The sequence below is a fragment of the Lagopus muta genome, chromosome 15 (genome assembly GCF_023343835.1).
Source record: "Lagopus muta isolate bLagMut1 chromosome 15, bLagMut1 primary, whole genome shotgun sequence".
Taxonomy (NCBI): Eukaryota; Metazoa; Chordata; class Aves; order Galliformes; family Phasianidae; genus Lagopus; species Lagopus muta.
Genome location: NC_064447.1, coordinates 6300061 through 6317451, shown reverse-complemented (window position 1 = coordinate 6317451; position 17391 = coordinate 6300061). Strand labels below are relative to the sequence as shown.

Genomic DNA, 17391 nt, shown 5'->3' with positions numbered 1-17391 from the left:
TTATCAGAGAACATTCTATGACAGTCAGACATATTCTACTAGAAAATGCCCCCAAAGACGTCTCCTGTAAATCCTACAGCACTGCAAACATCTGCTGAACACTTGGTAGCAGTAAGGAACTATAAGATCTTCCTTTTAAAGTTGAGAAGTATTATAACATAACTTCATAGAAAACAAGCTATATTAAAAACTGTTGACATTAACAAATTATAATCCTTATTTTTAATAGCTGTGACTCCAGATACATCAACAACGCTTATCGGACTTCGGCACTCACAATTAAGGAAGATCTAAAGTCAACTGCTTCTTGCATAAAAATTCAATTTGATCCCTTGCAAGAAACCAGCTATCAGCATCCCACCCAATTACAGCCCTCTGTGGAGCACACTGCAACATTTCCCTCCATAAATGAACACTCATGCTTTCTGTCTGGAAATGAACTGATCAGAGTAATCAGAGGGCAATGAAAACAGCATTTTCCCCCTGATTCTCAGGTATTAAACACTTCCTTTTTTCTCTTATAGTGAAAATTCACAGAAAATTCCATTTTAAAGGTTCCTAATGCAAAAAGATCTACGTTGTATGCCTACATGAACTCATCACATTATGACGCCCATTATAATCTTGCCACCAAACAGCAGCTAAAGACACAGCTATAAACATATAGCAGATACAGCAGAATGATCTTCTTAGGCTCTCATACTACTTTATTTAAAAAAAAGAATACATTTAAGTGTCTTCTCAAAACTGTAACTCAGATTCCCATCAAGTCATGTATGGTGCTTTCCAACATTAATGCTGTACAATCTAACAATTTCTGTCCTGCTCTGCTAAGTGGGTAACAGCCAGTTTTCAGGAATGTTTGTAATTCTAAAAACAACAGCTAAAGAAATCCCCAGCATACTGTTAGTTTCTGAGAAATCCAGAGCAGGAAGCGATCTGCAGAGTACGGGCTGCAGCGTTCAACTGTGAAGAAAACAGGAAAACTTCATGCAAGAAGTCTTTGCATCAAGGCTACAAAGCAGAACATGGAACTTAATACAGATCATCACCTAATCTTGCTTCTCTGCAGAATATGAGATGTCAGATCAGCATAAATAACACACAGTTGTTAAAAAACATTGAGAACCTGCAGCGCTTTCACAGCAGGCTACAGAAATTTGTCCTTCAAGGCATGTTACAATCAATAAAGTCATTTTCTAGTTCTTATTTTTTTTCAAAAGGAACCTGCCTAGGATTCAGCATTCCTTCTGCAGCATTCTGTATTTGTGAAAACAAACAAAATACATTTTAAATCATTATCAGTAGTCACTGTAGCTTCATAAGTTAGGAGAGTGTGTGCCACCAGACTTGCATAGCCAGATAATCTTATTTGCCTTTAAGGTGCTCCTACAGTAACAGGCCAAAAGAAGTCTCTAATTTATTCCAAAGGCTTCTTCACCCAGCCCGCAGCTCCCCCAACTACCTAGAAATTGCTTAGAGCACCCAGATAGATGTTATTAGTCAAAGAACAGTAACTGATCTAATTACTGATTTGATAGTTGCCAGTTTGGGTAGAAACTGCAGAATGTAATTTTAACGTTCTTCACTATTTTTAGTGTGTCTTTGAAAATTAATGTCCAAAACCTCTACCCCATAGCACAACCTGCTTCCATTGGGAGAGCCTCAAAGACAACCGGGGCAACATACAGCTACAGACAGTAGCACGAAGAGAGCTGACTGGAATCCACCACTGCTTGAACTGTGCTATAGCTATTCCACAGAGAAACAAAATATCAGCCTTACAGACAAATTATTCATATTTTCAGGCAAGTTTTATAAGACATTGATCAAGATTTTCCACTTTGTTTGAGTACAAGAGGTTCTTTAGGAATGATTTCCTCATCTGTCACTCACTGTTCCACTTTTCCAACAGAAACAGTCCTGAAAACAAAGTTCCTTCCCCACTGTAACACAGCGATAACTATTTCCTATGCAAAAGCCAAGTTGCATCTCAGGCACAGGTAACAACACTGGCTGGAGGCCCCAAAGCCTCAGCAAGCAGGGTTTTGTTTTTTTTTTTTTTTGCTTGGCTACCAAATAGAACAAGCAGAGATGGGCTCACAGCTGGTTCACAGGACTTGAAACACCCATCCTCACCCAGACAGGCCGGACGAATGACACAGAACTCAGCTTCATGGCACCCTTCTATAGGGTAAAGCGTAACTTGGACACAAATATCAGCAAAAAGCTTTCTTTCCCATTTCATTTCCTGAGGGATTAAAATCATTTATATTGTATGGAAGAACTGTAGTGCATTAGCAATGTGTCTGGTTGACGTGGTTTACTTGTGACAATTTCAAATTATCACTACATTTTAGGTATTCAAAGTTTATACGTGTGGAAGGCTTTGTTTATGCTGAGCTGAAATCTGTCAAAGACAAGAGAGTCTTTAGAAGAGTTCAGACACTCTACAATACGATCTTTTAAGAACACACTGTATTTGAGGAGAGAAGCTTGCAGCTGGGGACTGCAAGCAAAGAAAAACCCAAAAAGTTAATCCCACTTGTTTCCAAAGCACGGAACTTCAAAGTTACTTTATTTCCTTAAGACATCATGTTCAGTTACATATGACAGATGTTTCTGTTTGCCATTTGAAGTTATTGCATTTTCCAGTGCTTATTAAAACCACCTTGAAGCTTATGTTCCTATTTACAACACAATGAGCTTGTTTCTGCAGGGACAGAATTAAGTAAGTGTGCTCTGGCTTATAGCAGACTTTGAAGAAAGAGCATTCAGTTCTTGTGTCAACCTCTTGCAACGATTTATCAGAACAATACTGCTCTGCAAAATGACAGAAGGTCGAGGACTGACAAAAAGATTTGCTTTCACAGTGAGAATACTCCAGTTCTGACAAACTTCAAGAAGCACTTCATGCACTTGGTTGATCTCTATATGTTAAAGACTCAAAGTTTGCAACTCCTCCAAACTGTGATCAGATGTCTAAACAAGTCTGGATATCTACCATGAGAGAAAAACCAGTGAGTTGCCCTTTGCTGTGTCTCTCAATTAGCATTTTTTCCCCTTCAATCTGATTTTTCAGCTGAATTTTTAAGTTAAGAGTTTTCATGGTTTTGCTATTACAGTAGTAAATTATTTCACCTCAAATAGCACCTGTATCATAAAAATCTAGACAAACCAAAATGTTTATTATCTGCTTAGAATACCATGAAATTACCTCCTAGAATTTTAATACACTCTTGGAGCACAGTTCATGAATTGCCTGTCCTGCACAGTTCCAGTGATGACAAATACCACTGTACTGCTCACACTTCCCTCATTTCATATTTTCCTTAGAAGATCATACTCTTGTTGTGGTTTCTTAAGCAACATTCTGCTGTAACAACAACGTGCCCATAGGGATCCCTCGATTTTCTCACTGAGACTTTCCTTAGGCTGAGTCCTCCTAGAAGACAGAAGCTTTTACTCATTGCTTCAGACTTTGATAACAGCTCTTCAGCAGCACATCTTGCCTTCAGTATGAGTTGCATCCACAACTGTTAGTTGCTTCCAATGCTTTCCTCAATCTCCCATGGAAAGTATGAATGGCAAATTTTCCCTTTCATTGGCAGTTTGCTGAATTATTTACTGTTGCCATCACACAAATGCCACGAACTACCTAACAACGTACTACTACTTGCTGTCTTTGCTGTGTAGCAAGCACTGAAAATGCAAATGCACCAAGTAATACTTTATTCTTCTTTGAAATGGGCAATCTGCCATGGCACTGGATGGATGATTCACTCTTCATAGAGAATCATCTGCACGGGGAATTTGCCAACGCCTTGCAGCAGACAATCAATCTCCATGTTAAATCCCATTTAAATATAAAAAAAGAGATTACAAGAAGCATATGAAAGCTATAAAGTACAGATATGAGAAGTTCGGAAAATGCTTTTAACAGCAACACATACTGTCAGTCTGCAATACAAGGAAAAAAGCCAAAATAGATGAAGAAAGGAAGGCACACAGACAAAAGCTGATAAACCATAGTTGTGCCCTTAACTGAGCTTCATGTGTGGTCCTACCTCTTACCCTGTACTGCCCATGCTTACAGTCAGGACCCAGACTCAAAACCCCCTGCAGAAACACAGTGCTATCTGAACGGCTGTAGTACTTGCATCATAATTTTAGATGGGTGAATGACACTTCACCAAGCTTTTGTCCTACTTTAACTTACTACTCATCACATCCAAGACAAACACTACTTGAAAGAATTACATAACAGCTGTGCCAGGAGGCACCTGCTTTAGTTAAGATAGGATAGTTTGGTAAGGATCTCTTCATTCCATTAATATACATAATTTTCTTTATTTTCAGAAACCAAGTTGATCGATGCTCTACAATCTTTTAGCTAAGTTATACCGAGGTTACACACAGTAACACCAGATGGTCTGCCAAAAGCTAACCAAAAACTAAAGTACTCAAGTACAGTTTCACTCAGACAATTCTCTAAAGCAACAAGCAGTCAATAAACACAAAGCAGAATTTTGAAGACTGAACTTCTCAAAATATTTAAAAGCAATCTCTTCCCTCCTTGATTATTCCTCTACTCCAAAGCAATAGGCTTCATGCAAGCACTACCATATTTAAGACAACTTTTCTATCAACTGCCCTAGCATGTTTGCATGAGAATGTTTCCTGAACGGAAATATTTAAGCACTCACCCTGCCTGAAAATCCAACAATTTTCTAAATCTACAGCTAACGTGGAAAGAACAATAAATCCGTACTTAGGACAGCCCTTCATAAAACAGCATCCAGATGGGATTTTTTGCACTTCCATTAAAAACAAAAACTTTTAAAGCTGTGGGTCAAGATGCAACAGCAGACAGTTCTTCTGGGAAGCTAAATAACAAGCTCATGAAGGCTCCATGTATTCCATGGTAAACAAAACAGATATTAATTTCAAATTGCAGTAAATACATGCAGCAAAACAGTAAACAAAACTGTATCCTACAGCATCAGATCCAGAACTTCCCTAAGCTCTATTCAGACAGTATCTTGCGTAAGCTTCCATACACGCCTCTGTTTGAGTATTTGACTACTTGAAATAAATGGCTGTTTTTTTCCAGAGACATTGTCCTCATACACTACCATAGGCTGACCAGAACTCAGAATGGATTAACATCCAAAAAACTCAGCTGCCTCAATGCCTGGCCCTAGTTCTTGCAGTGGCTCATGTCTGTTCTGCTTGCCACAGGATTACCAAGCTTCTTTCTGAAAGACCATACTGAGACTCAGTGGTTTTTCAAAGTGCCTTTTATGGGAAACAACTGAACAATCCAGCAGACACAGGTACAGCTACATAGTATGCTTTCTTCAGCAGTCTATCCATCTTTGGAATTTTCCATCTCTTTTCTCTCCTGTCCTCATATAACACTCCTAGTTGAATCTGCTCAACCACCTATGGTTCAGTTGTTTTGGTAAATGGATCACCATGAAGACTACAGCAAGAAAAGACCTTTCTTTGAAGACAGCACTGAAATTCAACCCACAACCACTTGTGCTAAAGGAACCGGTGGGTCGGTGGACAACAGTTGAATGAGTGGCTGCTGTGGAAGGCAGCTGAGCAGAAAACTGAAATTTAAATCTACTCTCCTGCTGAAGAATCAGGGGAATCCCAAAACAACACATTTAGCACGCCCTTGGGCATGCACTGCATGAATATTCATTTTTCATTACTGCAAGCACAATGAAGTTTTGAAGATTTTAATTTTAGTCCTACACCTGTGTCATTGCAAAATAGTTCAGCATGTTTTATCACTTTGAAGGTGAGAGAAAGATGCTAAACCCAGAGCAGCCTGATTCCAGGGATCAGCTTAAGACAAGTACAGCAAGATACTTTTTCTGCATTTTCAGAGAAAATTTTCCCCGATTTCACTCACAGATGACTGAACTCAATCCTTGCAAAGGCCATTCTCAAGCCCCACCTGACTACCTACAAATTGGCAGGACTTTCTGACCTCCATACAACTATTTAGAGTTCTTTGTTAAGAGCCTAAAAACCCAGTGAACTTTTAACACTAAATCAAACTATATAACAAACTACACAATCAATATATCCAGGAGAGGCTGCAAAGAGATCCTTGTTTGTTGCAATTGTTTTTAGTAATGCAGAAAATTATTTTAAGCAAGTACACCAATGTCCATGTTGGTGATTTTTGAAGGAAAAAAACCCACACGTGCTTGTGAAAGCAGCTAATTCTGCTTGGTTTTCAAAAGAAAAATTCTTCTTGCCCAGTTTTGTGAATGTCAAATGCACGTTTAACTTTCTATTTTCCAAGTTACGTAATTCACTTCCTAAAAGCTGTAATTGGGAGGGCAGATCAGAAATAAAGTAATAGTTTCTGGAAGGTACAATGTAACAGCTTCCTGCATAAGGTTAAATGGAACAAGCAAGGCCATGCTTCACCAAGTGCAGAAGAACAAAATTAACAATCTGAGAAACATTTAACAGTTACACAAACAGAAGTTATTATACCTAAATGCATCGATCCCAAGGCATTCATCACAGCTTTAGACGCAGAGTTTGTGCTAGCAGAAATGTTGCATAATGCTAGGGAACAGAATGGGGAATAAAAGCAACAATGCAACAACTGCCTGCAGTTATGTCTGAAAATCTGTTCAGACTGGATAGATTTTCCAACAATATCATTATCCTTGTCATCCTGTTCCTGTTCAATCGTTTCCCATAAAAAGCACTTTGAAAAACTATTGAGTTTCACTGTGGTCTTTCAGGAAGAAGCTTAATAATAACCTTGTGGCAACTAAAATGAGAAGCAAAACAAGTTAGTTCAACAGATTTTGGTATTTTAGTATTATTTTGGGAATGTTGCTTTGTTTCTTCAAATCATTTTAGGGGAGTTTTGCTGATAATTTCCACATAACAGGCAGATTTGCAGCACCCCTTACTCAGAAGTCTTCCTTACCTATAACATCATGCTCAATGGGAAAAATGAAAAATAAACCATAAGTTTGGGCTTTATAATAGTTAATGTTCATGACTTCTTTAACCCTCCAGGTAAGTGGACACTGCCATTTCAGAGAACATAAGTTTTATTACACTTTTCAGTACAAAATATATATATATATGCCACATAAAAGGACATACCTTGTCCTTATTTGTATGCTTATTAAAATAACTAAAATCAGTAACAAAAATGTGAACATAATAAATACAAAATCTATTTTTAAAGCTATCACCTAAGAGTAGTCTCTGCAATCACAGAAACACAGTGGTTTTCTACCTTGTGTTCTTTATCACCCTTCTAAAAACCAGCTTCCCTCACATGAAATACCCAGCAGGATATCATGATAGACTTCCCTACAAATCAGCACTTTGAACTCTCCGCACTGAACTGCAGGGAACTTCCAGGCTTCAGTTTGCTTTACGTGAATGTAAGCAGGAGAGTAATTCCACCTCAGCTGGCACACACCACTACAATGAGGCTTCCTAAAAATTCCATAGTGGGTGATCACATATTTATTCAGGTGAATGTTTTATGCAGTTTAAACATGAAAAGCCCACAATTATATGACACAGTACATCTTAAATAAAGTTGTGCACCAGTCAGTGAGCAAGGGGTGAGGGGTGAATAACCAAAGGGTGAAGCATATGCTCAAATAGTTGTGCCAACACCCTGGGAAGGCATTTAGGACATTTTGACCAAGGCTGCTTAAATTTGTCCAACTTTTTTTGTTTTTCCAAGCTACATTTTTTTTCCTGCAACTCTTTGCACTGAAGTATTAAATTCCACAAAGAGCATTTCATGAGAGTGGCAAAAAAACCCTCCTTCCTTTGTTTATTATATGGAAGGAAAGCACTGGTGTCTAATATGAGTACCTCAGTACAGGACAACAGAAAGAAAATACAGTAAAAACAAACACTCACAAAAAAGAAAGATGAAATGCATCAAGTCACAACAAAATACTGAGTGTGGCAATGGCAAAACATTCACACCACGCAATACAACTGCAGATAAAGGATTACAAGTGTGCTAGAGTAAGGTTATTTAGTTGGGAGAGGAATGTAAGTCATTCAAGTCTTTCACTCATCATTCAAAATACTGTAAATGAGCACAACTGATCAAGAACAAATATTCTAACCAGGAAAGTCATTCAGGAAAAACCTGCAGAGAAAACACAAACAGAATTAATCATAACTCCAGGAAACAGAATGGTGCTCAAAAGCTTCTGGAGGTGCCTTTGTCACTCCTTCACAGCTCTCAAGTTATGACAAAGATTAGTTACAAACATAATTGCTTCCTTTCCAATAGTCATGTTTTCAATTCAACAGAACGCACTGTTTATGACTAAGGTATTACTGAGAAGAGGCCCCATCCCATTTCAGGGCCAGCAGTTCTCTTTAGCATCTTTATAAAAGATCTAGATGCAGGACTTGAATGCATCTCAAAGAAGCCTGTGGCCACTACTAATTCAGTATGGGCCATTAATTCCCTCATCGTCTCTTCCTGACAAATTGGACGGCTGGAAAACCACCAACCTCATGAAGCTTAACGAGACCAAGTGTCAATTCTAAACCCAGTATGGAAAAATCCTGGCTACACGTACAGACTGGGGGACAGGAAGTTGGAGGAGCAGCCCCACAGAAAGCTATTTGGGAGTTCTGGTAAGTTGGAACTGAGTCAGCAGTGTGCTCTGGCAGCCAGAAGGTGCAGCCATACCCTGGGGCGCCCCAGGCCCTGCACTGCCAGCTGGGCAAGGGAAGGGCTTGTTCTGCTCTGCTCTGCGCTGGTACTGCCTCACCTTGAGCACTGGGTGCAGGTTTGGTTGCCATAACATGCAGAGGGCACTCATCACAGCTACACATACACAGCTCTACAAGAAGGCTGATTCTGAAGCAGTAATGCTGGCACCTTTCCCACCACATATTTTGCATGGAAGCGTCATGTCCAATAAGGAAATACATTCCTGTCACACAACATCCCTATGTCTTGAAAAATCTGAACAACAACTGGAAAACTTTCATGATTTCTCTCCTCTGCGCTCAGGACTCAGGTAAGCTGAGCTCTGAGTAAGTCATAAGGCAACAGAACACCTGCTTTCTAGGTAGAGCATTTTCTTTTTTCTTTTTTTCCTTTTTTTTTTTTTTTTTTTTTAAATATCTGTGAATCATGCTTCAACAGAAATGCTGTAGCTAGTTTAGACTTTTTTTTTCCCAGTTCTAATGCAGATGAAGCAGTGCAGATGAAGTATGCCAGTTGCTTCCACAAATCAGTGAGAAAATAACTTATAGATGGCCTTATGCACAACTGAGAGATGCGTTGCATAAGTACAGAGAACATGATGATTTAAACTATTTGCAAAGGATGACAATGCAATCAGATGCTTCCAGTGTATTAAAAGAAAGTGCCATGGACATGTAACTTTTTCCATCAGCCTCATCCTGGAATTGTATGTTCAGAAATACAACACAGAAAACTTTTCATTGTTTATACAAACTACAGTTTAGCCTCTGCAGTTCAATTCAGTTATCAGAAAAAGTAACTTTAGTGTCTTCCTGAATTCTCAATATCTAAATGAAGTTGAATACCTTGGAAACGTGTCAGTTATCTGCTTTGTTTATATTCACTAACTGCTCTATCAGCTATTGTTAATGGTCTGGATCCGATACATGTACTTTAAAACCTCAAAGTTCAAGGTTTCAAACAGCTGAATGAAACAAGAAGAACCACTGAATATATATGCAATAGATCTGTATTTATTAATTACTTTTATTCAAGTCACAATTTGGATACTTACCTGGAACTAAAAGTTGATTACAAGTGTTACAGACAATCTTCCTCCATCTACACGCCCCCTGTAACACCTAAACCCAACTCTACAGATCTCAATATTTATGTGCCTTTGGATATCAACTTTTGTGGAAGTGCCTTTCACAATTCCTGTGGAATCACCTTTTTTCTTTCAAAATACGGACAGTGTCTCTATATTTTTGGTAAATATTTAATACAACAGCTGCAGAAAATATTGTATTTATCAACCATTATTACAGAATCTTGCTTTAAGGACTCAGGAAACTTTCTGCTAAGGGAGATTCTCTGTCAGAGAATTCAAAGGTTGGATAACACTTATCCTTTCAACAGTAAAACACATCCATCCTTGCACTCTGAACTCAAGAATTCAACTATAGCTAAATTGCTACTTCAGAAGTAAGACAGTCAAGACTAAAACCAAAATTTTTAATACTAGACTTCAAAAAATTACATGAATTCTAAGAGAAAAAATGAAAGCATATGATAAGGCTATACCACACAACCATGAGTCACAAACTCACATTTGCATCTGTAAGGCAGAACATAAGCATCAGAATAAGCAGCCCAACTTACCAGACCTATCACAGATAAGCACTATTTAATGGGTAGCTGTCAGAGCATTTCTCTATGTTCACATTGCTAATACTAAGAATTTTTAAAAAAATAAGTAGTGATGCTGTAAAAAGAAAGAAACTACACCCAATCTCATTCAAAAGTCATTTGTCAAGCCTTTATGAAGCATGAAAACAAGCTGTTTGCATTTTTTTTATATATATACAGTTTTCAGTAATTACGAAAACTTCACAAGGAATCTAGTTAGAATTTTCAAAGTGCATTTCTTGTTTTGCCTACTTGAAACACAGCAAAAATGGCTTGATAATTAACACTAATGTTACCTGGAACTTTGTCAACGGATGCAAAAACAGAACGTTGCACTGTAGGATCACTGCTACCACGTCGTGCATGATCATAAAATCTAAATGGAAGGTGCTGGGATGCAGCTGCAGAGCTGTGTCCAAAACCCATAACTTCATTTGAAGGCTGAACAGGAAGATCCAGGAGAGCTATGATTAATGACAATTGATAACTGTTGTTACTTATAAATATAGAGAGGGATGAGTAGATGAAAATAAAATGATATTTGCTTCCTCAGAATCTTAAGACTACATCACACTGTTCAACATAGCTTGCTTGCATTTATTACTTAATTGCAGTTGCAAATGCACTGAAAAAGGAGAAAAGATTTCTGACAATGTTTTTTTCATAGCTTTCATACCACACTTACACTAAGGAAGCCTCAGAATACAACAGAGTAGAAACAAGGATTACAGTAAGCTCCTAGTATGGCTTCTGTAATGCAAGGAGTTATTTAATAATAACTGAAGGTTTTTTCCTGTACAGATGAAGTCATCCATAGTTACAAGCGAGCACTGCAGAAAGCCATTTAAAGAGTCAATCTGCTTTAAACTGACCAAAAATAACCCTGCATGGCATTTCGACTTAGAATTTTAGATATCAAAATGGACTTGTATTAATTTCAAAACTTGCCTTAAGATCTTTATAATGCAAGATGTAAGGTTTTGATGTACTGGTTTCATAAAATCAGAGCATAAAACTCTTTTCAGTTAATTTGCTAAGCCATAAAACACTGAAATAATTTTAAGCCATCTATAATCAGAATAATTATCTGGTCAGCTCATTATCCTTAACAGCAGCTGTGTTTTTGTTTTCCCAACACCAATTCATTATAGATCCTGGTCTGGTAGCTGCTATCCTTTTTCATTTTCCCACCGATTTCCCATTCTGTATTTTGGAGTTTCTGTTTCCACATCATTTCATTCAGCTGATTTAAGCTTCAGTTTATGCTTCACTCATTTAATACTCAAGCAATACTTTAATCACTCTTTGCTGTTTACTCAAATTACCTCTTTATCTCTTCTCAATCATTTCCTCCAATCACCAACATCTAGCTGCTGACATTCTATTTAACATTTTGAAATGCTTATCATCAAAGCATGCACCACATCCAAGCATTTAGTGTATCATTAACACCATCACACACAATTCCTTCTTTTTCATCTTTTCTTTCATTAGATATCAAAACACTTTTTACTCCAATAAAATCTACTGCTTGGAAGCTAGATGCTGGTTTACAGTTTTCGGTGCCCGCGTCAGAGCTTTCTATCCTTACATCACAGTCATTTTCTATGACACAAGTCTTGCTCCTCAAAGTCACTTCAAAATAACTGCTCACCTGCTATTCTCTGCATTTTCATACGCCGCGCTTGGATACGGCCTTTTGCAAGACGCTGCTTTGCAATAATGCAGCGAATGTGATCAGAAAAAACAAACGTGGCTTGCAGGATAGGGAAGGGCTTAGAATGAGGACTTGAGGCAGGTTTATGAATTATAATGTTCAGAGCTCTACTATCATCTTCTACTCCTGTCACCTGCATATCCTAAAAAGAAAGAGAGGGCAATTAGCTAATTCAAAAAATTAGCATTTTATAACAGTTCCAGGGTTAAGAAGAAGGGCTATGCAGGTTGGCAGCCCTGGATTCAGTTCTGAAGAAGTTTGTGCTCCTGGATATCAAGTCGGTTTAAAATGCAATTAAATTACCTGGACATTAGAGAATTTGCAGGAAATACAAACATTAATATTGACTACAGTAAGGGACCTAAGTAACAAACATTTAAAGTTTTTGAAATCAATTGAATAAGCACAACTAACTCTGAAGTTGCAATCTGTCACCACCCCTACTCACTTATGAGGGTCACAATTCTGGGAGGGTTCATTTGTTGTGTCATTTAGGGAAAGCACCTGGCACTCAATCTTGTTCTCTATGTTTTTAGTGTTCAAACTGACATACCCCACATTATATTGGAGAATTTATCATATTTTTAAGTGTGTCTCCAGTTATCTACAGAAACAACTTTAGAAAAACAGTTTAAAGGCAGGAACTGAAAATGACTGCTAACAAAAGGAACAGATAAGCAGGGTACACCATTTAAATATACAATTGGTACTTAGCTGCGTAAGCTGAGATTTTCAGCTGAGAAAATGTAGAATTATCCAGATTAAAACTTCTTACCTGTAAAAGGCCTGCAAACTTAACTACTCCCCAACCAAGTCTGGCAACATCTGGCTCAACCAGACTCATCTGGTAAATATCCACAGCCAGGAATCTTTGAACTTGACCTCCATCCTTTGTTATGACTGTACAAGCAATCAGATCACTGTTATCTGAAAGAAAGCAAAAAGTCACACAGCTACTGAACTGCAGGATTCTTGGTTTTGTTTCATGTAACACAACGTTAACACAAAATCACTGGATGGTTGAGATTGGAAGGACCTCTGGAGGTCATCTGGACTAACCCTGCTGCTCAAGCAGAGCCACCCAGAGCAGGCTGCATGGGACCATGTCCGGATGGTTCTCAGTCTTGACTTCATAATAGATATAAATGTTCGGAGCTGCTTATAAGTTATATATTACAATGCTTTTTTTTTTTTTTTTTTTTTTTAAATCACCTTCATCCCCTTTCCCTATAAAAGGTCATTTTACTTCAGAAGTGAATTGCACCACTGATTTCATTCACTAAATGGAAATCTCAAGTCTTGTTGAGAAATCCAGTGCTGCTGAATGCAGCCACACCTACACTTTCTTCTAAACTTCAGACCCAGCCCAATGCAATTTACACTTCTAGAAGACTGAAACCTGGCTATTCTAACTGCTCGAAGACTTCCAGCTTCAAGATTATACGGACTGTCATTGCAAATTGTACCTTTTTGCTGTTAATTATTAAATCAGGTTACATCTTCTCCCACCCACATTATTCGGTATGAATGTATAACCAAAACTTCTTTCAGCCATCACACTAAAATCCCCTTCAAACTACAGATCTCAAAAAACAAAGTACCTCCCTTCCCTGATCCTTTCCAAACCTCATGGTATGTATTCCAGTTCCAACCTATCATTCTTCAGTGACCAAATCATATTCTTTTCACATTCTTTACACCAGATGCAGCCTTACAAGAGCCCCATAAACATAGGCTGACACTTCCTAGTTGACCTTTGCTAATCTGGATAAGCTTTTTCTTCATTTCATCAAATTTATACTTTCATTCATATTATCCATTACACTTCAGATTTTTTTCCCCCTCTTCTCTCTCACCTCTAACTACGACAATTTACAGAAAGTAAAAGATTTTGTATCTTTTATATAGCCTGCCCATACCTGGATGGGCTCAGCAGCCAAGGGGCTGTATTTTAACTATTCCCTGCAATAATATACACACGTGCACACATACACACTATTAGAACAGAAACCACTGACCACTTGACTCGAAAGCAATGAGTTCCACATCTTGCTTTTATGGCAGCCACAGGCTTTCATCCCACCCTTACCAATTCTTTAGAGCTGCCAAGGCAGTGCTACATGGAGCGGTTTGGACTTGGTCACTCAGCCTTTCCTAAAATGAGGGCTTAATGCTACAGGCATCAATTTACTGTTCAGATGTACGAGACCACTTTTCTTCTATTCCACATACACTGTTCTTAAGAATAGTATGTGTATTTTAGTGTCAGATACACTGAAGTCATTTTGATAAATGGTATTATTTGCAGCAAGATAAGCAGCTTTCAGAAAGGCTGTCTTCTTTTTCAGATTATTTATATCTAGTGAGCTTCCTGACACGTAGAATTCAGCATTTCTTATGGCAGTATCTCCACACTTGCTCTTGCACTTGAAAGCTAGTTATTGTACCAATCATCTGAATAAAACATACATTAAATGGATCAAAAGCACTCACATTTTTTGATCCAAAGATGTATTTGTATGTCAACACATTTTATATATACATATCAAGGAAGCAACAGTAGAAATAGAGCTCTCACATGCTCCTTCAGAAATTACTTTGTAATACCTGTGTTATTCCACTCTTTCATTTATGACTAGAAAGCTTGGAGTTACCATCAACATTCCTAAATTACAGGAAAATGGGATAATGGAAAGTCATTTACGTTGACCTAGCCTATGAATTTAAACAAAAGCAAAAAAAAAAACCACATTTCACTGTTTTGAAACATATAAAATATCAGAGAATGAAAAAGAAAAAGCCAAGTAGGGTGTAATACAGCCAGTACTTAAGTTCTCTGAAGCAGACTTGCAGTGATTGTGGATCCCACAGTTTTTCCACAATAAAGTGACAAACACGACCTCAGAATGTACACAACCAGATAGGAACCCTGCTTTATTCTCATTCATTACTGTGAAACTGTGTTAGTTGGAGTACACACAATTTTAAAGCAGGCTGAAAGAAACTTGAAAGACAACCACAGCAACCCATTAAAATTAAATACTTTTTTTCTAGCTAAACACCTAACAATTCCATGTAATTAGAAGAGTACTTGGGGAAAATTTTAATTCATACACAAATGGTAAAAGAGAACGGAGCCAAGAAAACAAAGGGAGTCAGGCTGATAACACGTAAAAGCCAAGGGAACTTGGTGACCTAGAACCCCCCGGTGCTCTGTCACTAACCAGAAATACAGACTGTTTTCAGAGGAACAGCAAATACCTTTCTTTAGAAAATAGAATTTCACATGAAAAAAGGATTGGGGTGGGAAAGTTTCAGACAGAGTTCAGGTGACACACATCCTTTCAGAAGCCAAATGCATTTGCTGTAAATGCTATGGACGTGCTTTATTCTTTGGAACTGAAGAGTTAGCATGACAAAACCAAAACTGGTATCAGATTATTTAAGCTTTAATGAGCAAGGAATTTAACGTAAGGTTTTGCTTTGAAACTAAGGCCAGTTGCATAGAAGAGCTTAGAAGATTCTGTACTTTTATTAAGCTATAATAACAACACAAAGCAAGCCCTTCTAAAAGTTACTTTGTGATATTTTTGCAAAGAAAGTCTAATGAACAATTCTTTGTGAAATGAAGAATGCATTGAGCTTTTAGGAGCACCCTCCTGACGCTGAAGTTATTGTACTGACCTACTGCACACTCAGCTCTTACGGGCTGAATCAGCTGATACCTGCACTGTCATCTGGCTACAGTTTTCCCAAAACAGGAAATTACATGGTAACTAACAGGAAATGCACAGTTTGGAACAGTCTGTAGTACAAAGATGTGCTTACTATACGGTTTATCTTATGCAGTGTTTGAGTTCTTATATCTAGTACCCTCTCTGAAACTGTTTTATCAACAAGCACAAAGGGTTATCAGTGTTAAGAAGCCCTGAAGCCCATTAAGGCTTTTAGCATTTACAAATGTTTCAGAACAAGACTCTGGAATACTCTGAACCCAAGCCTTCTCAGTTTGAGACCTTTTATTGCCTCTTCCATTTTTTAATCCAACGAGTCCATCAATTTGTTTATTACTATCAATGGATAGTAATTCCAGCCACATTTTCAAGAACTGAAGTAACTTGAAGTGGAATTTAGGGTTGCTGAATGTTCTGGCAGAAATGAGCTCATCAACACATGAGCCATAACACCACACAGAACAGTAAAGTTGTCAAATATACTGTTTTGTCCAGTATTAATACTGCTTTAGTGCAATAGTAAAGAGACTAAAGAACACAGGTGAAAAGATATGGAAATAGTGCCTAAGCTGCCTGACTACAGAAATGCAATAGCTACTAAGATAAAGAAATCAAAAGATTGATTTTTCAGAGCAACTTCTCATTTCAGATCTGAAAAGAAAATAAAGGCAAAGCATTACTGTCAAAGCTTATTAAATATCAGAAAAGAACATTCATAATTCATTAGGCAGCTAATGAACTATGAGAACCTTTTGGTTTTTACACTAGTCAAAACACACCTCATTTACACTCCTATTTCCACTTTAAGGCTGCTGAAGGGCCATATGCTACAGTTATAAAAAATGACTGAAACAGGAAGCGTGATTAAATACATTTCCAGTGATCTGATCTGAGAATATAGCATCATTTCTGAGATTATGAGCAGAAATGCTGCAAAATGAGGCTTACAACCAGCCTGGATGCTACACCTCCAAGATTCTGGATTTACAAACACAGCTCTCTGGGTTTCATCCAAGGAAATTACAAGCTTTTGGGAAACTGCCTCGGAAGGAGAGTTCAAAGACTTCAGCTGTTTGCAGCAAAGAAAATGTACACTAAGTGAAAATACCGCATGAACACAACCAACCGTTTTCCTGGCAAGATGTTACCCAGAGTTTTCAAGAGCATAACAGCTACTTTTAAGAGATGGTCTAAATAAATCTGGCTTCCTTCATAGCATAAAATAAAGTGATTTCATGATTCACTCAGCACAACTCCACAAATCTTCTACAGAGACTGGACGAATCCTACAGAAGATATTTAGCATGCTGGATGTATTTAGCTGGCAGTCCAACAAGAATTTGAGCTCCAGCAGGCAGGCTGGTGACAGTTAACGCACAGCCTCCCTGCCAGACAAAAAAAACCAACAACATTTTCAAAGAGCACACAGCCTTTTTGGTAAGATATGCCATTTCCCTAAGTACTGTGCCAGGCTCATTGCAGTGAACTTTGGAGTTAAAAGTTCTGCAATTGAACCAAATGGT

At 38.0% G+C, this 17391-nt stretch overlaps 1 protein-coding gene across 12 annotated transcripts in view; it reads right to left on the bottom strand.

The window, feature by feature from the left end:
- The window catches only part of CLEC16A (C-type lectin domain containing 16A), a 62989-nt gene that overhangs the window by 16603 nt on the left and 28995 nt on the right, over positions 1-17391 (bottom strand). For 11 of the 12 annotated variants that reach the window (XR_007380101.1, XR_007380103.1, XR_007380102.1 and 8 more), the window contains exons 19-21: positions 12910-13061; positions 12072-12276; positions 10714-10881 (exon numbers count right to left, since the gene is read on the bottom strand). Coding sequence is in view for 9 of the 12 variants with exons in the window: in XM_048962298.1 (XP_048818255.1) it covers positions 10714-10881; positions 12072-12276; positions 12910-13061 (525 nt within the window). In the remaining 3 variants the exon portion in view is untranslated. Of the gene's footprint in view, positions 1-10713; positions 10882-12071; positions 12277-12909; positions 13062-17391 lie in introns of those variants that run through there. The other variant, XM_048962307.1, reaches the window with a different exon arrangement.